Source organism: Taudactylus pleione, unplaced genomic scaffold, assembly GCF_031769625.1.
Source record: "Taudactylus pleione unplaced genomic scaffold, aTauple2 ptg000875l, whole genome shotgun sequence".
Taxonomy (NCBI): Eukaryota; Metazoa; Chordata; class Amphibia; order Anura; family Myobatrachidae; genus Taudactylus; species Taudactylus pleione.
Window position 1 is genome coordinate 1,071,512 of NW_028285277.1, and position 25,952 is coordinate 1,097,463.

The window sequence follows — 25,952 nt, forward strand, 5'->3', positions numbered from 1 at the left end:
ATGGTGTGTCTTTATTGATGGGTGTACTCATCATGGTGTGTCTTTATTGATCGTGTACTTGTCATGCTGTGTCTTTATTGATGGGTGTACTCGTCATGGTGTGTCTTTATTGATCGTGTACTTGTCATACTGTGTCTTTATTGATGGGTGTACTCGTCATGCTGTGTCTTTATTGATGGGTGTACTCGTCATGCTGTGTCTTTATTGATGGGTGTACTCGTCATGCTGTGTCTTTATTGATGGGTGTACTCATCATGCTGTGTCTTTATTGATGGGTGTACTTGTCATGGTGTGTCTTTATTGATGGGTGTACTCGTCATGGTGTGTCTTTATTGATGGGTGTACTTGTCATGCTGTGTCTTTATTGATGGGTGTACTCGTCATGCTGTGTCTTTATTGATGGGTGTACTCGTCATGCTGTGTCTTTATTGATCGTGTACTTGTCATGGTGTGTCTTTATTGATGGGTGTACTCGTCATGCTGTGTCTTTATTGATCGTGTACTTGTCATGCTGTGTCTTTATTGATGGGTGTTCTTGTCATGCTGTGTCTTTATTGATGGGTGTACTTGTCATGCTGTGTCTGTATTGATGGGTGTACTCGTCATGCTGTGTCTTTATTGATGGGTGTACTCGTCATGGTGTGTCTTTATTGATGGGTGTACTTGTCATGCTGTGTCTTTATTGATGGGTGTACTCGTCATGCTGTGTCTTTATTGATGGGTGTACTCGTCATGCTGTGTCTTTATTGATGGCTCTACTCGTCATGGTGTGTCTTTATTGATCTTGTACTTGTCATGCTGTGTCTTTATTGATGGGTGTTCTTGTCATGCTGTGTCTTTATTGATGGGTGTACTTGTCATGCTGTGTCTGTATTGATGGGTGTACTCGTCATGGTGTGTCTTTATTGATGGCTGTACTTGTCATGCTGTGTCTTTATTGATGGGTGTACTTGTCATGCTGTGTCTGTATTGATGGGTGTACTCGTCATGGTGTGTCTTTATTGATGGGTGTACTCGTCATGGTGTGTCTTTATTGATGGGTGTACTTGTCATGCTGTGTCTTTATTGATGGGTGTACTTGTCATGCTGTGTCTTTATTGATGGCTATACTCGTCATGGTGTGTCTTTATTGATCGTGTACTTGTCATGCTGTGTCTTTATTGATGGGTGTACTCGTCATGGTGTGTCTTCCTTTCAAGGGTAGTGTTGTCACTATTTCTGTTGATGGATAGAATTGTCATGGTGTGTCTTTATTGATGGGTGTACTTGTCATGCTGTGTCTTTATTGATGGGTGTACTCGTCATGCTGTGTCTTTATTGATGGGTGTACTCGTCATGCTGTGTCTTTATTGATGGGTGTACTCGTCATGCTGTGTCTTTATTGATGGCTATACTCGTCATGGTGTGTCTTTATTGATCTTGTACTTGTCATGCTGTGTCTTTATTGATGGGTGTACTCGTCATGGTGTGTCTTTATTGATGGGTGTACTCGTCATGGTGTGTCTGTATTGATGGGTGTACTCGTCATGGTGTGTCTTTATTGATGGGTGTACTTGTCATGCTGTGTCTTTATTGATGGGTGTACTCGTCATGCTGTGTCTTTATTGATGGGTGTACTCGTCATGCTGTGTCTTTATTGATCGTGTACTTGTCATGGTGTGTCTTTATTGATGGGTGTACTCGTCATGCTGTGTCTTTATTGATCATGTACTTGTTATGCTGTGTCTTTATTGATGGGTGTACTTGTCATGGTGTGTCTTTATTGATGGGTGTACTCGTCATGCTGTGTCTTTATTGATGGGTGTACTTGTCATGCTGTGTCTTTATTGATGGGTGTACTTGTCATGCTGTGTCTTTATTGATGGGTGTACTTGTCATGCTGTGTCTTTATTGATGGGTGTACTTGTCATGCTGTGTCTTTATTGATGGGTGTACTTGTCATGCTGTGTCTTTATTGATGGCTATACTCGTCATGGTGTGTCTTTATTGATCGTGTACTTGTCATGCTGTGTCTTTATTGATGGGTGTACTCGTCATGGTGTGTCTTCCTTTCAAGGGTAGTGTTGTCACTATTTCTGTTGATGGATAGAATTGTCATGGTGTGTCTTTATTGATGGGTGTACTTGTCATGCTGTGTCTTTATTGATGGGTGTACTCGTCATGCTGTGTCTTTATTGATGGGTGTACTCGTCATGCTGTGTCTTTATTGATGGGTGTACTCGTCATGCTGTGTCTTTATTGATGGGTGTACTCGTCATGCTGTGTCTTTATTGATGGCTATACTCGTCATGGTGTGTCTTTATTGATCTTGTACTTGTCATGCTGTGTCTTTATTGATGGGTGTACTCGTCATGCTGTGTCTTTATTGATGGGTGTACTTGTCATGGTGTGTCTTTATTGATGGGTGTACTCGTCATGCTGTGTCTTTATTGATCGTGTACTTGTCATGCTGTGTCTTTATTGATGGGTGTACTTGTCATGGTGTGTCTTTATTGATGGGTGTACTCGTCATGCTGTGTCTTTATTGATGGGTGTACTCGTCATGCTGTGTCTTTATTGATGGGTGTACTCGTCATGCTGTGTCTTTATTGATCGTGTACTCGTCATGCTGTGTCTTTATTGATGGGTGTACTCGTCATGCTGTGTCTTTATTGATCGTGTACTTGTCATGGTGTGTCTTTATTGATGGGTGTACTTGTCATGCTGTGTCTTTATTGATGGGTGTACTCGTCATGCTGTGTCTTTATTGATGGGTGTACTCGTCATGCTGTGTCTTTATTGATGGGTGTACTTGTCATGCTGTGTCTTTATTGATGGGTGTACTTGTCATGCTGTATCTTTATTGATGGGTGTACTCGTCATGCTGTGTCTTTATTGATGGGTGTACTCGTCATGCTGTGTCTTTATTGATGGGTGTACTTGTCATGCTGTGTCTTTATTGATGGGTGTACTTGTCATGCTGTGTCTTTATTGATGGGTGTACTCGTCATGGTGTGTCTTTATTGATGGGTGTACTTGTCATGCTGTGTCTTTATTGATGGGTGTACTCGTCATGCTGTGTCTTTATTGATGGGTGTACTCGTCATGCTGTGTCTTTATTGATCGTGTACTTGTCATGGTGTGTCTTTATTGATGGGTGTACTCGTCATGCTGTGTCTTTATTGATCGTGTACTTGTCATGCTGTGTCTTTATTGATGGGTGTACTCGTCATGCTGTGTCTTTATTGATGGGTGTACTCGTCATGCTGTGTCTTTATTGATGGGTGTACTCGTCATGGTGTATGGGCATGATATCGGACCGAGCATGCACCCGTGGGGTCGTACATCGCACCCCCTGATTTTACTGCAGGTTCAGTCTATCAGGGGATGCTATGGGGGTAGCCGGCATATCGGGTGGTCGACCACCCGATCGCACCGTGTGTGGGGACCGCCCGATATGTCGGACGTCTGATCCCCCGTTGTGTTGCACGGTGCCTATCGCACCATGTATGGGGCCGCATTACACATATTTTCATGTATATCCAGGAATATGATTATTAGGTAATGAGAACATTTCATTCAAATGCTTGTTTCAGGGCGGCATAAATCTAAGTGACTCTTAGAACATAATGACTCGTGTGTCAATGGATAAAGAACAGACACTACAAAGTGGGCGTCTAGCAGTGAATGAGAGGGGGTTACAGGGTGTCCCCGGGTGGTATATACATATCACATATAATATTGTGCAGCTGGCACTGATGAGTCACTGGGCGCAGCAGCCTCTGTGTATATCTCAGTGAGCCCCTGATCATTGTCTGATCCTGATTTCTGTGCAGGGATAATAACGCCTTCTCTGTCACAGGCAGCGGACGGTTTCCTCTTCGTGGTCGGCTGTGACAGAGGGAAAATCCTATTTGTTTCAGAATCCGTTTTCAAGATTCTCAATTACAGCCAGGTACAAGCTGACATTGTGTGATGTTCTCCTCCTTCAGGAACAAGTGTTGTGTTGTCTCGCTGCCCTGCAGAGCTGACAATCTACAGAATGATACGCGCAGGTGGAAAGCTGACATCCGGCTAGGCAGCATGTTACACATAAACACAGATAATAGCAATGTAGCACAGACTCGGCACGTGAGTCTAACCTCATCCTTCCAATGGCTTGAAAGGCGCAGGTTGGTCATTACTTAGGAACGTTCTGTGGCCAGATTCATCCCTGAAACCTGTGCTGCTCTCTGTAGGCTATTTCTGGTAACTACTGGATATATGTGAACATTACCAATGATCTTTTATATAGCACCTAAATATGGAGCAGCTTACAGTCTATATTCTCTAACACATGTCAGTGTAGTCAGAAGCTGTGGGACTGAGGGAGAGGAAACCAGAGTATCTAGGGGTACAGCCATGCAAACATGGGGTGATCATACAAACGCCCGTACACTGGCCAGTGTAGAATCGGCAGCCCGTACACTGGCCAGTGTAGAATCGGCAGCCCGTACACTGGTCAGTGTAGAATCGGCAGCCCGTACACCGGTCAGTGTAGAATCGGCAGCCCGTACACCGGTCAGTGTAGAATCGGCAGCCCGTACACTGGCCAGTGTAGAATCGGCAGCCCGTACACTGGCCGGTGTAGAATCGGCAGCCCGTACACTGGCCGGTGTAGAATCGGCAGCCCGTACACTGGCCGGTGTAGAATCGGCAGCCCGTACACTGGCCGGTGTAGAATCGGCAGCCCGTACACTGGCCGGTGTAGAATCGGCAGCCCGTACACTGGCCAGTGTAGAATCGGCAGCCCGTACACTGGCCAGTGTAGAATCGGCAGCCCGTACACTGGCCAGTGTAGAATCGGCAGCCCGTACACAGGCCAGTGTAGAATCGGCAGCCCGTACACCGGCCAGTGTAGAATCGGCAGTCCGTACACCGGCCAGTGTAGAATCGGCAGTCCGTACACCGGTCAGTGTAGAATCGGCAGCCCGTACACTGGCCAGTGTAGAATCGGCAGCCCGTACACGGGCCAGTGTAGAATCGGCAGCCCGTACACGGGCCAGTGTAGAATCGGCAGTCCGTACACCGGTCAGTGTAGAATCGGCAGTCCGTACACCGGCCAGTGTAGAATCGGCAGTCCGTACACCGGTCAGTGTAGAATCGGCAGTCCGTACACCGGTCAGTGTAGAATCGGCAGCCCGTACACCGGTCAGTGTAGAATCGGCAGCCCGTACACTGGTCAGTGTAGAATCGGCAGCCCGTACACTGGTCAGTGTAGAATCGGCAGCCCGTACACTGGTCAGTGTAGAATCGGCAGCCCGTACACTGGTCAGTGTAGAATCGGCAGCCCGTACACTGGTCAGTGTAGAATCGGCAGCCCGTACACTGGTCAGTGTAGAATCGGCAGCCCGTACACTGGTCAGTGTAGAATCGGCAGCCGGTACACTGGTCAGTGTAGAATCGGCAGCCGGTACACTGGTCAGTATAGAATCGGCAGCCGGTTAGGCCGCACTGGCTGACGCCCAATGTGCACAATTCCGCACTTTGCAATTTTAGATTTTTGTTTTGAAAAATTGTTGGGAATTTCCTCTTGGGCTGAAATCGCCCCATTTTCCTTTCTGAAATGACTGATAATGAGCCGAGTTACCCATTTCCCTTAGATTTCCGCTGGTAGGAAAGTTGCTATAGGTCATTTTATGTATGTATTATTGTTATTAGAGCGATATGCATTCAGATACAATGTTTAGAACACAATAGTGTATCACATATTAAGAAAGATAAAACATCTACTCTATTAGGGTCTTACTGAATACAGATAAATCAACATCAGATAAATGATATATGTACAATTAGACATATGAAATGAAATTGTCACAATGGTTAGTAAATATCATGGGAAACAGTAACAATGAAACAATAATAGAAAATAAATAATATTAAACATGTCAAATAAAACCTGCTCCCCCCTCCCGGCGCGGGAACCCCCAGAAAGTGTGATAGATTTTCTTAATAAAAAAAACACCTAAAGACCTTTTAGACATAAAATAAAAGTGGAACCTTCTTTAAGTTTTCACTTTTTCTCAGTAATTTCTTTGTTTTTCAATTAGCAATTGAGATGGGTGAGAACGTGTTACTATTGGACACAAGCGATAAGTCTAAGGGCATGTACCCATGAGAACGACGTGTATCCCAGCCGCCCCGCCACCCGATGGAAGGATGTATTGAGCGGCTTATACACTGCACAATCCAGTGTACGTCCGCCCGCTATATCCTTCCATCCCGCACTCACCTGCATGATGTCATCAGCGTAGTCGGCCCGTCTGATGTGCAGCACATAATTTGGGACGAGCCCACTGACGACGCACATGAAGGTGTGATTGAGGGTACACACAGTATGGGCAATATATATAGTTTACATCCGCATCGGAGTGATATATCGTCCAATAGATCACCTGATGTGTACCCCGGGTATCAGTCCTGTTAGGCAGCAAGTTTCTTCTATATATTTATCCGTCCATCCGCTATCTGCCCAGGATCAGTACATTGGGTATAATGCACGTCAGGAGATCCGCAGCAGGAATCCATGTCCTGAGTATAAGAACGCTTCATGTGTTATGTCCCCGGCACCTTGTACACAGAAGCATGAAACCTAAGTAAGCTCGTTGGCTAATTAACCTTTCCGCACGGTTTATGGATAGTATCACTTCATCAAGGTTTCCAGCCCGAGTTCTGACCCAACCACTTTCCATTTCAGAACGATCTGATCGGACAAAGTTTGTTTGATTATCTACATCCGAAAGACATTGCCAAAGTGAAGGAGCAGCTGTCATCCTCGGACACAGCCCCCCGGGAGAGGCTCATCGATGCAAAAAGTAGGTTGTTCAGAGGGTCACACGAGAAAACACCATTGTTTTTGGGAGGTTACCCCTGCAATAATAATAGGAAACCTGTCCATCGCCTTCAGATGCATCGTGTTGTATGGATCTCTAATAGGGCGCTGTGAGCTACAGGACTGTCCGCATAGCAGCATTTTATTGAGCAATGTTTTTAGTATTCCTGATGAGGACCAGCTTAGGCAACTAAATACCTGCTTCTTCATTGCACGATGACCAGTTGGGGGCGCTGTTCTATTAGATTCTACAGAGAGCGATGCGACAGCTCCCATTAGGTCACTAAGAATTGGTTCCCTGCCGGTAATAACTCTCCCTTGTGTCTTATCTTGTGTAGCTGGGCTGCCTGTAAAGACTGACATTACCCCCGGACCCTCGCGGTTGTGCTCCGGGGCCAGACGATCGTTCTTTTGCCGGATGAAGTGTAACCGACCTTCGGTAAAAGTAGAAGACAAAGATTTCCCATCTAACTGCTCGAAAAAAAAAGGTTTGTGAGATCTCTGCCCTCAGGATGAGTAACCTGCACCCAGCGGGGATTCGGGAAAAGCATCTGGGGTTTCCCTATGTCCTCTTCAGAGTTCAGTTCTATCACCAAGTTAAAGTTCCCCCAAACATAATATTTGTGCTGTGGGATATCCCAGTAATGTGGCTCATTCAGTGGTAGATGTAGCTACTGGGCGTCACCACCAAGCACCTATTAGTCTGTTATATAACCAAGGGCCTCCCACCACCATGGACATCAGACCAGTCATGGATCTGCCCCATCTGAGCACCCAGGTGACAGCAGACTCTGGCTAACCTAGTAATGTGCTGCTTGTGATGTAGTGTCCTGTACAGTAACACAGATCAGGGACGGGTTCTCCGTCTTTATTTTGGTGGCATAGGGGTGGTGTAGTGTCCTGTACAGTAACACAGATCAGAGACGGGTTCTCAGTCATTATTTTGGTGGCATAGGGGTGGTGTAGTGTCCTGTACAGTAACACAGATCAGAGACGGGTTCTCAGTCATTATTTTGGTGGCATAGGGGTGGCGTAGTGCCATGTACAGTAACACAGATCAGAGACTGGTTCTCAGTCATTATTTTGGTGGCATAGGGGTGGCGTAGTGCCATGTACAGTAACACAGATCAGAGACGGGTTCTCAGTCATTATTTTGGTGGCGTAGGGGTGGTGTAGTGTCCTGTACAGTAACACAGATCAGGGACGGGTTCTCAGTCATTATTTTGGTGGCATAGGGGTGGCGTAGTGCCATGTACAGTAACACAGATCAGAGACGGGTTCTCAGTCATTATTTTGGTGGCGTAGGGGTGGTGTAGTGTCCTGTACAGTAACACAGATCAGGGACGGGTTCTCAGTCATTATTTTGGTTTGCAGGAGACCGGAAAAGCTTTTGCACTATACATAGCACTGGGTATTTAAAGAGCTGGCCGCCTACAAAAATGGGCCTGGATGAGGACAACGAGCCTGACAGTGAGGGCTGTAATCTTAGCTGCCTTGTTGCCATCGGGCGCCTGCACCCGCACATAGTACCACAGCCTGCCAACGGGGAGATCAAAGTGAAGTCCACAGAGTATGTCTCGCGGCACGCAATCGACGGCAAATTTGTGTTTGTAGATCAGAGGTAAGAATTCGCTATAATTATTTTCTGTGTATCCCATATATACATCTGTAAGGTACAGCCTTATAGCCCCAGATGCAGCCTTATAGCCCCAGGTACAGCCTTATAGCACCAGGTACAGCCTTATAGCACCAGGTACAGCCTTATAGCCACAGGTACAGCCTTATAGCCACAGGTACAGCCCTATAGCCTCAGGTACAGCCTTATAGCCACAGGTACAGCCTTTATAGCCTCAGGGACAGCCTTATAGCCCCAGGGACAGCCTTATAGCCCCAGGGACAGCCTTATAGCCCCAGGGACAGCCTTATAGCCCCAGGGACAGCCTTATAGCCCCAGGGACAGCCTTATAGCCTCAGGTACCGCCTTATAGCCTCAGGTACCGCCTTATAGCCTCAGGTACCGCCTTATAGCCACAGGTACCGCCTTATAGCCACAGGTACAGCCTTATAGCCACAGGTGTAACTCTGAAACTGCTGTTACATAATTAAAAGTACCAACATGCTCTGGCAGTCTGTCCTGAGACTTGTAGTTCCACACCTGCTGGAGAAACGGAGCTTGCCTAGGTTCTTCCTGACTAGAGAGATGACCTCCTAAGCTTTGGGCTTTGTGAACTTGTGTTTCTGACACAGTCTCTGAATATTCCATACAGTACTAGATATCGCACTAGTAATGGAGTCGGCAGAACACATGGACTCGCTTCTGTAAATAATGACCTGTGGCGTTACAGACAGGCAGAATGTCATTTCATTCACTGATGGCGTCTGTGCATCAGAACCCTGGGAACAGCCCAATGACTGCAGGTGCTCAGCGTGTCTGTCACCTGGACTCCTCGCATGTGAATGGAGTTTTGCTCGGTGAATCTAAACCACACGGTCCCTGCACACGTGCAATAAGCACACACATTGCATTGCACACTCCCGTATTGCATGTAGAAGTAGCAGACGCCCCTCATAGTCGTCATTCCAGTTATTGTGATGTGTACAAGTCTCAGCTTTTCCCATCAAGGAGCGCAATTGTGTCTACAGAACAAATCTGGTTTCTTTTATTTTATTCATGACTGAGTTTGGTGATTTGAAGTCACATTAATTCTTGCCAATAAATTCTTCTGGCCCGGATGTGGGCAGCCTGTGTTGGCGCAGATGGACCTATGAATTAGGAAAGGTCTAGAAGAGAGAAACAATTGTTCCCCACCTTACAAGGCGCCCATGAGAGGAGGATGCCCGGTGCCCAATGAACGTTTCTCTCTCGCATGTTGTAGCGGTTTGAACCCATTTTCCTGATGATCTGCTAATAAACCCGATTTCATCTGCGGATTCTCCATTTAAAATAAAATATAACCTGCACCCGCGCCCTCTACTGACTACATTGTAACTACATGTGTTTTACATTACAGGGCAACTGCAATTTTAGGGTATTTACCACAAGAACTTTTAGGGACTTCGTGTTACGAATATTTCCATCAAGACGATATTGGGAACCTGGCAGAGTGCCATAGACAAGGTACGGGCTCTCTCCGGCCATTATGTCATCACTTCAGATCGTAATGTCCCGAATGCTGGGTAATGCGTCCCGAATGCTGGGTAATGCGTCCCGAATGCTGGGTAATGCGTCCCGAATGCTGGGTAATGCGTCCCGAATGCTGGGTAATGCGTCCCGAATGCTGGGTAATGCGTCCCGAATGCTGGGTAATGCGTCCCGAATGCTGGGTAATGCGTCCCGAATGCTGGGTAATGCGTCCCGAATGCTGGGTAATGCGTCCCGAATGCTGGGTAATGCGTCCCGAATGCTGGGTAATGCGTCCCGAATGCTGGGTAATGTGTCAAATGCTCAGTAATGTGTCAAATGCTCTACGTCTACAAATGAACCTGTATTTCTGTATACAGGTTGAGTCTCCCATATCCAAAATGCTTGGGACCAGGGGTATTTTGGATATCGGAATATTCCGTATTTTGGAATAATTGCATATCATATTGAAATGTCTTAGGAATAGGGCCCAAATCTAAACACAGAATGCATTTATGATTTATATACACCTTATACACATAGCCTGAATGTAATTTTATACTTTATTTTTAATAATTTTGTGCCTTAAACAAAGTTTGTGTCCATTAAACTATCAAAAATCAAAGTTTCCACTATCTCAGTCATGCTAAAAATATTCCGTATTTCGGAATATTTGGATATGGGAGACTCAACCTGTATTAGATAAGTGGATCTCAACCCTCAAGGATCCCTAACAGGTCATGTTTTCAGGATTTCTGTCTGTGGAAGCAGTTTTACTGACCCAGATTAATTCACCTGTGCATTAAAAAATCCACAAAACATGGCCTGTTGGTGGCACTTAAGGGGTGAGAATTGAGAACCCCTGGTACAGATGATTCCCTGTAGTGTATTCATGTGCATTTTGGTACATGGTTTTGTTAATACTAGACTAGAAATCGACTATTCAGATTGGGAAGGATCCAAAAGAATTGAATGTTGGGGCCCTGAGACACAGCACCTCATTGTCTTTGATATATCGGATCTCGTGTGTTGTGAATGGCATACAAAGCCGTCCCTGCTGGTCTCCGCTGCGATTGCAGGCTAGAATGAGAGGTCGTGCGCTAGAATTCTGCACTGGTGAATCAGAGGCAATCAATGATCCGACCTACGTGGTCACGATGGCAGCCACGGCACTGAGGGGGTTAATTGCTTGTGCTGCAGCACCATTTTGTTATTCTCTATCAGTGCTAGGCGCCATGTACTGTAAATGTATATTTAATCATGTATTTTAATATGTTATCTTTAACGCGCTGGCTGTGCGCAGTTGTAGAATGGTGGAAATAAATGTTTAAATGTATGGACTGTGCACTTATATTGTTTATTCCATATTTTGTTTTATAAGAAATTGCCATGGTCTGTGACGGAAGTGATCTAGTGATTGTCTGATGTAGGAAGTGATCTAGTAATTGTCTGTGACGTAGGAAGTGATCTAGTAACTGTGATGTAGGAAGTGATCTAGTAATTGTCTGACGTAGGAAGTGATCTAGGGATTGTCTGTGACGTAGGAAGCGATCTAGTAACTGATGTAGGAAGTGATCTAGTAATTGTCTGTGATGTAGGAAGTGATCTAGTAATTGTCTGTGACGTAGGAAGTGATCTAGTAACTGTGATGTAGGAAGTGATCTAGTAATTGTCTGACGTAGGAAGTGATCTAGGGATTGTCTGTGACGTAGGAAGCGATCTAGTAACTGATGTAGGAAGTGATCTAGTAATTGTCTGTGATGTAGGAAGTGATCTAGTAATTGTCTGTGACGTAGGAAGCGATCTAGTAACTGATGTAGGAAGTGATATAGTAATTGTCTGTGATGTAGGAAGTGATCTAGTAACTGTCTGTGACGTAGGAAGCGATCTAGTAACTGATGTAGGAAGTGATATAGTAATTGTCTGTGATGTAGGAAGTGATCTAGTAACTGTCTGTGACGTAGGAAGTGATCTAGTAATTGTCTGTGATGTAGGAAGTGATCTAGTAACTGTGACGTAGGAAGTGATCTAGTGATTGTCTGTGACGTGGGAAGCGATCTAGGGATTGTCTGTGACGTGGGAAGCGATCTAGGGATTGTCTGATGTAGGAAGCGATCTAGGGATTGTCTGATGTAGGAAGCGATCTAGGGATTGTCTGATGTAGGAAGCGATCTAGGGATTGTCTGTGACGTGGGAAGCGATCTAGGGATTGTCTGATGTAGGAAGCGATCTAGGGATTGTCTGTGACGTAGGAAGTCATCTAGTGGTAATTGTCTGTGATGTAGGAAGTGATCTAGTGGTAATTGTCTGTGACGTAGGAAGTGATCTAGTGGTAATTGTCTGTGATGTAGGAAGTGATCTAGTGGTAATTGTCTGTGACGTAGGAAGTGATGCAGTAATTAATTGTCTTGGCCCTGGCAGAAGATAGTGCTCACTGACCAAGCCTTTCCCCAGGGGATATTTCTGTGTTGTGGAGTTTTCTAAGAAGGTGTTAAGGAAAGAGATAGTTATGTGCTAAATCAGATTGTGTTTAAGGCAAACTGGTTCAGGTCATCGCTACATGAAAGGAGGAATGTCCAGGTCCTGAGGAATACGAGTGGTATTTTGAGAGACAATTTCCTGATTTGTGTTTTCGCACTATATAAAGGGCTGTTATGTGACCCCGAAAGTGTATATATCCTCTGACCATGCAGAGAGGAGTAAACCCGTCCACTACGCAGTGTGAGGAGTGGTGATTAAGTCCATTCAGATTACTTAGGGATGAGTAATCACCCTCTGATCACCTGGCGGAGCGAGCCCATCCGGTTGCAATGTGTACTAGACTAGTTATCAATCTGCTGCAATTGTGTGTTTAAGTGGAACATAGCAGGGTGTCCAAAAAGCCATCTGGTCTGTGACGGGACTCGCCCCCATCCCCTTCTCAAATAAAATAACTTCTTGCTGTATAAATCCAGGTAGGTAAATGTGAAGGATATTGTATCAGATCAGATCCAGTGATAACAAGCTGCAAAATGACAGGACGCTGTGTGACGTAGGACAGTCCGATTATAAAAAGCCTTTATAAGAACTTGATCATTTACATCTGGCCTTCGTGGATAGACCCGTACACTTCTGTTCCTTCATGAGGGGTGATCTTAAATAGCAGGGTCCCTGGCAGGTCTGGCCGATGTTTTAAAGTAGCAATCATTTGAAAGACAAAACCAGGTTGGACCCAGGGGGTAAGCGCTTATACGATCAAGCTAAGTGCATTTCCCTAATGGGCAGTGGGGAGAGGTCACTCTGCTGTGCTGAGACCACCTGGACAATTAGCCGCAGCCCTGGCAAGTCTGGAGGGGGGATGGTTCCACGATTCTGCTGGGGGATCTTATCACCTTCTCTGTACGAATTTGTGCTCCAGAGGCAGGGAAACTGGATTTCCAGGCAGCAGAGCTCCGAGAAAACAAATAGATGGCTGTGCAGGCCAAATCTCTCTTCACTACTATCATTTCTACCTAGTATTCGTCTGTCCTGTCAGACCTGCCCTCCAATTCTCTTCAAACAACATATAACTTACCACTGCCTGTTCCACAGTGATGGCAGACAGAGCACCATCCTCTGGATCCCTTGTGGCATACGCCACGTTGAGGATGTGTGTCTTCCTCAATCTACTGGGCACAGACAGGGACCTTATATGTCCAATCAACTAGCTGTAAGGGTTCAACTAAGGACAGGGCCCTGGGGGAAACACCAAAACTGGAGCACCCAAGCCACCAACACTAATCACAGAACTTACAGTAGGTCTGGGCATCATCTGACAGGCCAAGACCAGCTCTCCATCAGGCACTTCAGTGTACGGCCCATCCCCGGGTGACTGGCCAAAGGGGTTTCGTGGGTAAACACCACCAGTTGCACATGAAATCTCCCTGGGGACACCAGTTGGACATGTTCCATGTCTGGTCTATCCCCTTCTACCTTCCTGACTAACCTGTACATGAACCTTTCCCACCGTCACTTCCCCCATCTCGGAAAGGCCTCTGCCAGCTTGGTACCTCATGCCTTCCAGGGACGGGTCAGAGAGTTGAGCTTCCCTATGTTTCATGCCCTCATTTGGGCACTGTATAGGGGGGGTCTATGTTGGTATTGCTAGGGTCAGTCTGGTTGAGGTCAGTTACAGGGAGGTCATTCGGTCCAAACTACTGTGATCACCTCTTTCTCAAAGGAGACTGAAACTTCATGATTGGTACCTTACTGATGCTCCCTTCTTCCTACAAGGAACTATAAGAATCTGAAAACCCTGTAATGTGAGCTTGGTCTATTTGTGGTTGCTTATGTGACATGAGGACCCCAGAGTTTTCAAAGAGTCTCACCAGGAAGATGACGTACGAGATAAACCTGGTCTCTTCTATTGCTCTGGCCCAGGATGGTACTTCTGATTCTGAGGCAGAGGTTGAGGCCTTTGTCAACTGGACGAGATCCCTCAGCCACTGGGAGCAGGAAGGGTCCCTTTACTTACTGAGCCTCAGAAAACAACAAAGAGGAGAAAGGAGATGGGGCTCACATCATTCTATAAATCAGATGCTCCCTTGTAAGGTACAATTGTCAGATACAAAATGCAGGATTTCTGCTTTCCACCCATGACAGATCCAACTGCATATGGGGGAGAGGGTGGGTCGTTTTCTACCTCCTGCTCCTTGTGTCCATATTGCTGTGCAGTCTATACCTGAGCAGTTTCTGCCCATCGCAATAGCAAGTAGCTGAGGGACCAGATCATGGGAGTCTGTGACTGCAGACTGTGCACAAGCCCCGAGATTGGGGGGTGGGCTGCTCCAGTATGCCTAACACTTCCATGTGGAGCCCTTCTGCTGTTCTAATCCTCAGCGGGGCCCCAGATCCACCTTCTTCTGTCTGGCTAACACTACAGAGAGCAGCCAGCCCCCAGTACGCCCATTGCTGGCCGTACCGAGTGTAGCACAGATGAGCTGCTGCTACCGAATTCCATACAGCCCTCCGCTCTGCGCCATATCAGATAGCAAGCGGTAAGGTGGTTACACACCAGGCTGATCAGGTAAGCTATACACACTTACCGATCGGCGCTGACATCCCAACTGGGCGGGCATTTGAATTTGCCCGTACACGCAGCTAGATGCGCCGTCTCCATCCTCCTCAGTGATGATCATATCCAATGGGAGCCAGTGTTACAGATTCAGATTGTAATCTGAGGCAAAGGTTCTCCTCATACAGTGTAACAGTGATTGGTGTCTGTGCGCTCAGGGGTACAATCTGTGTGTAAGGGAGGTGTCCCATCTCCTGTGAGGTGAAGGGTTTGGTGCCACAGTAATACCCCTTTTACGCCAGAGCAAAAACCTGGGTTTTTACTGGGTCTACCCAGGTTGCAGCTCAGTGTAAAAGGGTCCCTGAAAAATAACCCAGGTCAAGTGACCCAGCAATCCAACCCAGGTAGCTACCAAGGGAGGACCCGGGTAATGGTGCAGTGTAAACGGTGCAACCCGGGTTATCTGACCTGGGTCATGCCTAAAATGAGCCGATTGGTGGTTGTGGGGCATTCACCTCCCACTTTTTATGATCTCACAGGTTCAGCAGGGCAGACCTGAGTTCAGTGTGAACAGGGCTGACCTGGGAGTAACCCAGATCGAAGGTGCAGTGTAGGGTCTGACCAGAGTTGTAACTATGTCCAAAAACCTAGGTCGGACCTGGATTTTTGGTGGAAAAGAGGTATTACACTGAGACCATGTGTTACATAAAGCAACTTATTATAGTGCAATATAAAAGTAAGCACAGGTGCATCCAACATGTGTCTCTCCCAAGGAATTGAAATGGAGCAATGCTATTGGCCTCTTATGCTGCATAAACAATCTGGTGTTCACAGAGGTGCAATAATGTCTCTTTCCCAGCAATAATACAGTCTGTACACTATATCGGCGATCACCTGCCTGTGGTGGATTGTCGGCCCTTCCGGGTACTGAACTTTGCAGTAAAATGACCCTTTATTATTGTCGCTGCCATCGGCTCCATCTCACATACGCTGTAACACTGGGCATGTAATCCGCAGATTAGTTCAAACCGTTTCATTTCTGGACTTTGTCTACCTATATTGTATCTTATTTATTCTATTATGTCTAATGATCAGTATTGTGTCTCTGCCTGTGTGCTGCTCGTGCTGTATAACACTGACAATGAGAGACACCTTGGGTTCTGGTCTTCTAGTGCTGCCTGTATGGTTTCTAGGTGTTGTACCCTATTACACGCCCAGGTGTCACTATAGTGCTGCCTGTATGGTTTCTAGGTGTTGTACCTTATTACACGCCCAGGTGTCACTATAGTGCTGCCTGTATGGTTTCTAGGTGTTGTACCTTATTACACGCCCAGGTGTCACTATAGTGCTGCCTGTATGGTTTCTAGGTGTTGTACCTTATTACACGCCCAGGTGTCACTATAGTGCTGCCTGTATGGTTTCTAGGTGTTGTACCTTATTACATGCCCAGGTGTCACTAATGTCAGCCAGCTCACTGCAGCTTCCGTCAGTATTCACCATTGTGAGACTATAACTGATGATATAAATACTAATGCAGGAATAAAAACTGTCCCAAATTATATGCGTTTACCTGTTTTTGTCCATTTTAGGTGCGAACGCAGTAACTTTATTTTCTCTCTTCCAGTGTTACAGAGCAGAGAAAAAATCACAACAAATTGTTACAAGTTTAAGATCAAAGATGGTTCATTTATTACCCTGAAAAGTCGCTGGTTCAGTTTTATGAACCCGTGGACCAAAGAAGTGGAATATATCGTATCTACCAACACTGTCGTATCGTAAGTTATAGCGAGAGTGTGTGTGTGTGCGCATGCATATATATATATATATAATTTTATTTTTTGTTCAGAAAATATACATGTTCCAGATAACGGTTATAACCAGTAAAACATTTCTACTACCAGAAGGAGATATAATGCGTCATTGCTGCATTAGAGAATATTCATTATATTGGTGTTTATGGATTTTGTGCTTTATTATTGCAGAGCAAACATAATAGAGAGTGGAGACTCTGCCTTGTCCCAGCTGACGGCCTCCCCACCCAGCATGGACAGCGTCCTGCAGCCCGGAGAAGGTGATTATGGGGCTGGGGTCCTACATTATCTGCTATCAGCAAAGCATCTGAGTGTTTCCCGAGGCCTCTGGGCAAGAGATGGTGATGGGACAACTGGCTGCTGATTACTATAATGTAACTTAGAACTGCAGCAAACGGCAGTGTCTGTGCCCCACACACAACAATACCATCTTACCGGGCATGTTACTCTCACCTGTCTGTGGGGTCCTCTGCCATTTACATACAAAATATTTAGCCCAATTCTTAAGCGACCATGCTGACTAATGTATGTATGTCAGGTGACCCGCTGCTGCACCACAAGGCTCAGCATACTCACCAGCACACACCAGTTTCACCTCCTGCATTAATCCCTATATTCCAGGAATCCATAAAGTAAAAAAAAAAAAAAAAGGTTCTATTGATGGATATTTTCTCTTCCTGCCCAGAACACATAATGCTGCCGGAGAATGTAGGGATCGGGGGGGGTTACAGTACAGAGTCCTGGTTTTTATGTAACTGGAAGACTCCAGAATCCGCAGTGAGTATTAGATGGATTTGCTGGTGATGACTGAGGAGTTCCTCTGCTTCTTATTCAAGGTGGCGCAAAAAGGTCCCATCCGACAGTGCCAGGTATTCCGGGGGGAACGAGAGCGGGCGCTGGGAAGATTGGCAGAATGATCGCTGAAGAGATTATGGAGATTCACAGGTGAATGTCACGCGGTACCCGCCCCCTCTCCCCGGGGAATGTCACCCGTTACCCGCCCCCCCCCTCTCCCCGGGGAATGTCGCCTGTTACCCGCCCCCCTCTCCCCGGGGAATGTCGCCCGTTACCCGCCCCCCTCTCCCCGGGGAATGTCGCCCGTTACCCGCCCCCCTCTCCCCGGGGAATGTCGCCCGTTACCCGCCCCCCCTCTCCCCGGGGAATGTCGCCCGTTACCCGCCCCCTCTCCCCGGGGAATGTCGCCCGTTACCCGCCCCCCTCTCCCCGGGGAATGTCGCCCGTTACCCGCCCCCCCCTCTCCCCGGGGAATGTCGCCCGTTACCCGCCCCCCCCTCTCCCCGGGGAATGTCGCCCGTTACCCGCCCCCTCTCCCCGGGGAATGTCGCCCGTTACCCGCCCCCCCTCTCCCCGGGGAATGTCGCCCGTTACCCGCCCCCCCCTCTCCCCGGGGAATGTCGCCCGTTACCCGCCCCCCTCTCCCCGGGGAATGTCGCCCGTTACCCGCCCCCCTCTCCCCGGGGAATGTCGCCCGTTACCCGCCCCCTCTCCCCGGGGAATGTCGCCCGTTACCCGCCCCCTCTCCCCGGGGAATGTCGCCCGTTACCCGCCCCCCTCTCCCCGGGGAATGTCGCCCGTTACCCGCCCCCCTCTCCCCGGGGAATGTCGCCCGTTACCCGCCCCCCCCTCTCCCCGGGGAATGTCGCCCGTTACCCGCCCCCCCCTCTCCCCGGGGAATGTCGCCCGTTACCCGCCCCCCTCTCCCCGGGGAATGTCGCCCGTTACCCGCCCCCTCTCCCCGGGGAATGTCGCCCGTTACCCGCCCCCCTCTCCCCGGGGAATGTCGCCCGTTACCCGCCCCCTCTCCCCGGGGAATGTCGCCCGTTACCCGCCCCCTCTCCCCGGGGAATGTCGCCCGTTACCCGCCCCCTCTCCCCGGGGAATGTCGCCCGTTACCCGCCCCCCTCTCCCCGGGGAATGTCGCCCGTTACCCGCCCCCCTCTCCCCGGGGAATGTCGCCCGTTACCCGCCCCCCTCTCCCCGGGGAATGTCGCCCGTTACCCGCCCCCCTCTCCCCGGGGAATGTCGCCCGTTACCCGCCCCCCCTCTCCCCGGGGAAAATCACTCATAGATTTAGTGGAGCTGTATGAAGAGAGATAAGAGTCCTCTTTGATAATGAATATTATAATTTTGACTTTGTATAACTTTTATATTTTTGTGCCTCTTATCTATGAAGAAAAATGTTTAGCACCCCAAAATATTTATAGCAACTTGGGAAATATATTTAATTTTAATAACCCGAATATAAAAAAAAAAAAAAAAAGAGTTAAAGAGGGGGGGGGGGGGATTTGTTTCTGAAGTGAACTGTTCTTGAAAAGCCGATCAGGGCAGGAGGAGACACAACCACAATACAGCGCTTTACGAGAGTACGATATAGCGTTATAACACTATTGTATCACCGTCACACCTAATAATAAATTATATTTTTACAGAATAAGAGGCTCCTCACCATCAAGCTGCGGGTCAAGTCCACTTAACATCACCAGTACCCCCCCTCCGGACACCTCCCCTGGAGCCAAAAAGGTAAGTTCTCTATGCTGTAAGGAGGAAGATGTTCCGGCAGGTGGGGCGCACACACGTGGTGTAATACAGGTCACTTACCCAAAGTGTAATGCACTGAGTTAGGCCATTTCACATTTGCTGGTTTTGACTGGCCAGGCAAGAACCGGGCGGTAGCATCCCGGGGTTTTACAGACACTGTGCGCCTTTCACAAGCAGCGGCTTTGACAAAAAAACAACCCATAAAAAGCGTCTCAACCAATTGGGCATGAGCAGCAGCTGTACAAGCGCGGCCGGCAGAAGCCGGTGTGTGTGAAAGGAAACATTGTTTCCTTCTCACTACCTGTGTGCAGGGACAACACAACACGGCACGACACCGTCCTGCACACTAGATATTTCTGGCTGTTGGACGACGACCGTGCCATGCCGCCTGAAAGGACTCGCTGATTCCCTGCATTTACTAGATTTCACACCCGTCTAAAAAAGCCGCCCGGGCAAAACCGGCAAATGTGAAATAGCCCTTACCGATATAGCTGCATGAGTGGGGTGTGCACCAAAAGCCAAATTATAATGCCCTCTATATGACTTTAGTCTTTTGTTTCTTCTTTGATTTGATACATGAAACCCGGCTGTACAGCTAGAGACTACGCACCATAGAATCTAAATTCAGTGCATTCTAGAACTATAGTAAAGCACATGAAAAATGCTCAGAGATGACTATAAACTTTATGGATCGTACACACGGTCAGATCAGACAACGATCCGATATCGTTGTCTGATCGTCCTACATGTGCTGGATGATCGTTATCAAACATCCAGCAAATGCACCATTCCCCCAACTACTACAACGACCCTCGATCGAGGCTAACCTGGTTGCTATATACCATCCGTGCCCGCACATAGTTTGATCGTTTAAATCGTCCTTTTTTTTGCCTCCTCAAACGACCAAACAAAATCGGTATCGTTTCTTCTTATTTTAGACGGGTTATATTGAAATAAACCTCTAGCTGGCGCTGAATGAGTTTAGCTGCTGGAACAAGGAACAATATACACAAACAACAATGCTTTTCCCTAATCTAAAATGAATATCACAGTTATTATCCAAGAGGCAGATTCAATGAGCCACAGAGCCAAAGCTCAGCCTGGAGCTATTCAATTAACGCCGCTACCCTGCAGGGTGCGCCCCAAAGGCATTCGGGATGGAACGCCGGCTGCCGTATGACCGGCAGTACGAATCCCGGCTGTGGCAGCCCGACAAAACAGCAGAGCCCGGCAGCGCTGGAAATCCCGATCGTCTAAAGGGAAGTATAAACTATTCTATTCTAACCCCCTGACCCTCCTTAGGGGTACCTAACCCTAACCTCCCCCTGTAAGTGCCTAACCCTAACCCCCCCCCCCCCCTTTCTCCGCTGCCTAAACCTAAATCCCAGGGGGGTGTGCCTAACTCCCCCCAGGTGGCCTATATCCAGTATGAGGAGGCACGAGATCAGCAATCACTTGTACAGCGTAACAGAAGATGCTGGCGCTATTTAATGGTACCAACAAACATCCAAAAACTTCAAACAAAGGTAAAGACTACCAAGACCATAAAGGGTGGGCGTTCAGTGACCCTCAATGAAGTCAAAGAAAAGGATGTACCACAACTATAAAAATCCTCTTTGTTCATCCTATGGGAAATGTCGCAAAGCTGCCTCTACGGCTGGGGGCTCTGTGTGGAAACCGTACAAGGCAGCTTCATTCCAACACTAGAATTCTTGGAATGCAAACAGCTCGTCGTCTGTTTTCACAGGTTTCAACTGAGTCCCTGTAGTGGCCGGAAGGTGCTCACCGATCTGGGAGAAGGTCTCCGGAGACTAGTAATTCACCTATTAATGGACAGCCACCACTTTCCTGTGCATAATAGGGGACAATCCTCCATCTTCTGAACAGAAGTACAAAAAGAGCTCTTTTCTGCTGGGGACCTACGACTAGAGCTGGAATCTCGATTTCTTCATAAGGTGAAAACATGAGACCATTCTTGGCTGAAAAGGAAGCTTGATCAAAACGACAGCCCCGATCCTCATGGAAAATGAGAGTGGGACAGAGTGCCCAGCTCAGAAACTCTCCTTACAGTAGAAAACTACCCTTCCAGGTGAGGTACCTCAGCACCACTGACTTTAACTCAAAGACCGGGTGCTGTAGGGCATGTAATACCAGACTCACAGAGCTACAGGAGGCACAAACAGAGGCCACGTTTCCAGTATATTCTCTATAAATATCTGGTGACAAAAACAAAACCTGAATCTTCAGAGAACAAAGTATTAAATGGGGGTGTTAAAAACAGTAGCAACCTGGACAACCTAGAGTAGGAAACCTCTCACATCATGAGATATGTCTTCCATACTGTACTGTAATTCCCGTCAGACAGCCAGGTCCTATAAGCTCCGGGGGAAACAAACCACCTTCATTTAGCAGGTCCCCAACCGTGGGGGAAGCTCCCAAGACAGACAGGTTGTTGTGAATGACCGAATACCAAACCCTCCGTGGCGACTCCAGAGCGACCAGGATGACTGGAATGCCAATGCCTCTTTTTACTCTTTAGTACCCTTGCAAGAATCACCACAGGAAGGAACAAGTACATGAGTGGAAGTAACACTACATGTCTACAGTAAAAAGGGCCTTGGATCATTTGTCCTGGAGCAGAACGTTTGCACCATCCTGAAGAAAGACCATTCTCTGACACAGGTTCTCAAACTCTGTTCTTAGGTCCCTAAACAGTGCATGTTTTTCCAGTTTTCCTCACAGAATCAAAAGTGAAATAATTAACTCCACATTTTACTAGATCTGTGGATCTTGTAAAATGTCAGTGAGTAATGAATACACCTGTGCACCTGCTAGGTGACCTGTGTGGGGTCCTGAGGACTGAGAACCTCTGGTCTATGATGATCATGTCTACGTCTCAGTTGTCGGTGCTGGAATGAAAACCATCATTATGTTTGTAACATTTCACTCTTCCCATTGAATAATCCTGCAGGTCTCTAGGGAAGAGGACTTCTGTCTCCTCCTCTCTTTATTATACTTTCATTTTACCACCATGTAAGGCATGGGGGGTAGACTTCCTAAATGTTGGTTTATCAAAGCCACCAGTCATCATTTAGTAAATCTACCCCTTGGTGTCCTCTTACAAGTCCTAAAACATTGCCCTTTACTCCAATACATTGGAAACTTGAGGAGTTAGTGCCCCTGATTAAAGACCCTGAAAGCAGTCGTCTGTTGCCACCACCATCCTATACAGAATGTTGAAGGGCCGCCCTTTACTAAGGTTCTCCCTCTGAAACCTCACAATGGAGGCTAACACAATTTGAGTTAATGCCTTCCTTACCATATGATCTAAGAATTTCAAAATGGACTGTATAGTCCAGCCTGGCTAACCAGATCCTAAAGATCCGGCACGGGAAAAAAAAAAACCCAGAAGCTTTGCATTCCACTTACTGTAAACCTAGAAGCATCAGGAATCTCATATCAGTTTCTGGGTTGTGTCCTGCCAACCCTAAGCCTCAAACTGCAAGTCAACCTTCAAGCCTGAATTTGGGGCCACACTGCCGTCCTTAGTGGATGAAGAGCTGTAATGGGCTCCTCCAAAGCCTGGAGTACTGCTGGATACTTCCACAAAGTAGGCTGTGCCAATGGCTGCAGCACTTCAAATGCTATATAGAGTGGAAGTCGGGGCACATAACACCTTCGATAGGAGAACCCCTTCTCTGGCATGAGCAGCTGCACTCAGTCATAGAGAGGGAAAAATTGAGACATGAATTTGCTCATGAAGATCAGTTATGAGGGCACTATCCCCTCCAGACCTGGTACCGCAGTGCAGCCAGCAGAGCAGGACGGGAGATGCTACCATGGCTGGTGCTGCTCGGGAGGAGTCTCCTGTCACCCGTGTGTGTTCTTCTGTTACCTGGACCACCCTGGAATCTGTCTTCCAGAACGTGGCAGTTTTGTGGACTTGCAACTGCTCAGTCCTGGTCATTGCTGTCCCCAGTGGTGCCCTCACTCCACCCACAGGCTCGAGTTCTGGCAGTGGCAACAGTAACACGTCCAGCCACCCAGCTCCTAGCCTCGCACAGCGCTGCTTCACAGCCATCTTAAAGTCTCTCCCGCAATTCAGTAAATAGAATAACACAGTGTACCGGCAGTAAGGAATTTATAATAAATGAGTTAGCAGCCCATCAAAATGATGGGACATTGTCACACCCGCAAAAAGTCCAGTTTCAGCACTGTAAGGGGTCATTTCTGCTCAGCACCTCGGAGGGGCTGTGAGTAGAAATGTTGGCGCCTGTGCGCGGCTGAACGCAGCAGCAATTGAATTGCGCTGTCCACCTAATAGACCTGTCCATGCGCACCCGAACGGAGCAACAACTGAATTGTTCCGTCGGGTGCCATCTAGTGGCCGCTGGCGCGCAGCACACTTGAATTCCCCCCATAGAGGTGAGGAGTAGCGTTAGCTATATATATATATATATATATATATATCCACACTCTGGCTGACAAACTAAACTGGGTCCTTGCATGTTTGGGCAGAAAGGGGGAGGCGCTATGGTAACACTTTCACATGTTCCCAATACGTTGAATAGGAGAAAACTAATCTGTCTTTTATTGTTTAACATGTAAAGTGACATGTGACCATTTTTTAAATAAACTGTTCCTGTCCGAAATTCTCTTTCAGATTTTAAACGGGGGCACCATGGACCTTTCTAGCTCTGGATTAGGAGGGGGTCAGCTTCAGGACAATTCCGGCTTCCCGTATTCAGACAGTTCCTCCATGCTTGGTAAGGAACATTTTGGAATTTTGAACGCAGTATGGCCACCGCCGTCGCTCCCGGCATCAGCAAGTGTGTATGCCGACACCGGGACCCCCCCACTTGGTCCCGTTGTTAGTGAGATCATGCTGGGTACACATTGTTTCGTGTGTACCCAGCATGTCTGTACCAGTAATTCTAGGATGGTCGTGGATGTGTCACTATGGTTGGTCTCCTGCCTTACAGACATTCCTACTTATCCTTACATGGAGTCTCCAAACCACATTTCCTGCTGATTTCCCATAATGATAGTTATTAGTTGGTGATGTCATTGTGACCGTACTCCCCATCTCGCAGTTACATGGTCCCCATACTGTAACGCAGCCTTTCTTTCCTGCAGGAGAGAACTCACAAATGGGAATTGACATGATAGAAGCAGACCACGGATCGAGCAGTCCCAGCAACGATGAAGCCGCAATGGCCGTAATTATGAGTCTGCTGGAAGCAGATGCAGGACTGGGAGGGCCAGTAGATTTCAGTGACTTACCCTGGCCATTGTGAATAAGCCAGTGACAAAGTGCATTATGGGAGCTTCACCTACTTCAGTGCCACATGGGCAATTCCTCGCTGTGGGGTGCGCACTCTACTGCCAATGAAGAGAATGCAAGATCGCTTGTTGTCTACACTGTTAAAGCCATATCAGACCACCACTCGCCCCAGTCACCCAGCGCCTCATGTATACAGCTTTGCAGTCATTGTATATTTTGAAATCTTTTAAAAAAGAGAAAAAAAAAAAGTCATTGTGCAAATCAGCTCTGGTCTCTGCAGATCATCATTCCTGGTCTCTGCAGATCATCATTCCAGACAGATGTTGTGTACACTGCAGAGCGCCCCCCACAGGGGGATTTCTTATTACTTGTACAAAGATGTTTTATTGTAAGAATCCTTTATGCTATACATGGTACAGTGTAATAGTTCAATATTTTTTAAATAAATTGTTTAATTGTTCTACAGCCCATCTCCAAGTTATTCCAGAGGTTCCCAAACTCCGCCATTACAATCCAGGTTTTAAGGATATCTATGGTTGAGGACAGGTGACTCAATTAGTACCTCAGCCAATTTGATTTAACCATCTGGACTCCAGCACAGATATCCTTAAACCCTGCAATTCTTGTATTGGTTACAGGGGCTCATTGTACTTTACTACTTACGCCCGTATTCAATTTGAGGCAAAATGTTGGAATCTGCGATAATTTATCGCCGATGACGTCATTTTAGCCTATTTCAAATATCCCCGTATTCAGTTACATTGGTGCGAAAAGTCAGTGTAAAAAAATGGGGATAATTTTTCGCCTGCCTTTAGCAGGTGACAAAAAGTGCAGAATTGGGGTTTAGAGCTTCAGGCTTAAAAAAAAAAATAGCCTCCACCCCTGGGAATAGCCACTAAAAACGAACTGTCAAAGTTTAGAAAAAAAAAAATTACCGACACCCCCAAAAACATTTAAAATATGATGGTGGAAAAAAAAAAAAAAGGGGGTAACTGTTTAAAAATAGGGAAATAGGTTCAGGTATATTCTGTAAGCATGCGGCGGGTGTTTTCCTGAATAGGCTATTAGCAGCATTTTTGCAGAATTTTTAAAAAATTAGTTTAGGGACTTGGGGAAAAAAAAAACCCTATCAAATTTTGGGGTACTAGCATCTTTTTATTTTTAAAAGTGGTCCCAAGTGCTCTTCTGCATCACTTCAATGTCGGGAAAAACACACCTGCTGCGGCTATTTAAAAATGTAGAACACATTCTGCAGGGCTAAACGGGGGTACCCACAGTGAACCCCCATGTCTGGA

At 47.1% G+C, this 25,952-nt stretch overlaps 1 protein-coding gene across 4 annotated transcripts in view; it reads left to right on the top strand.

Moving 5' to 3' along the window:
* Positions 1-25,117, top strand: part of BMAL1 (basic helix-loop-helix ARNT like 1) — a 148,257-nt gene extending 123,140 nt beyond the window's left edge. For all 4 annotated transcript variants that reach the window (XM_088458957.1, XM_088458956.1, XM_088458960.1 and 1 more), the window contains 11 exons: positions 3,842-3,934; positions 6,716-6,833; positions 7,189-7,338; positions 8,225-8,471; positions 9,862-9,968; positions 16,628-16,778; positions 16,986-17,074; positions 17,651-17,759; positions 19,265-19,355; positions 24,037-24,139; positions 24,510-25,117. In XM_088458957.1, coding sequence (XP_088315083.1) covers positions 3,842-3,934; positions 6,716-6,833; positions 7,189-7,338; positions 8,225-8,471; positions 9,862-9,968; positions 16,628-16,778; positions 16,986-17,074; positions 17,651-17,759; positions 19,265-19,355; positions 24,037-24,139; positions 24,510-24,670 — 1,419 coding nt within the window. In that variant the 3' untranslated portion in view covers positions 24,671-25,117. The remainder of the gene's footprint in view (positions 1-3,841; positions 3,935-6,715; positions 6,834-7,188; positions 7,339-8,224; positions 8,472-9,861; positions 9,969-16,627; positions 16,779-16,985; positions 17,075-17,650; positions 17,760-19,264; positions 19,356-24,036; positions 24,140-24,509) is intronic.
* Positions 25,118-25,952: the final 835 nt, after the last annotated feature.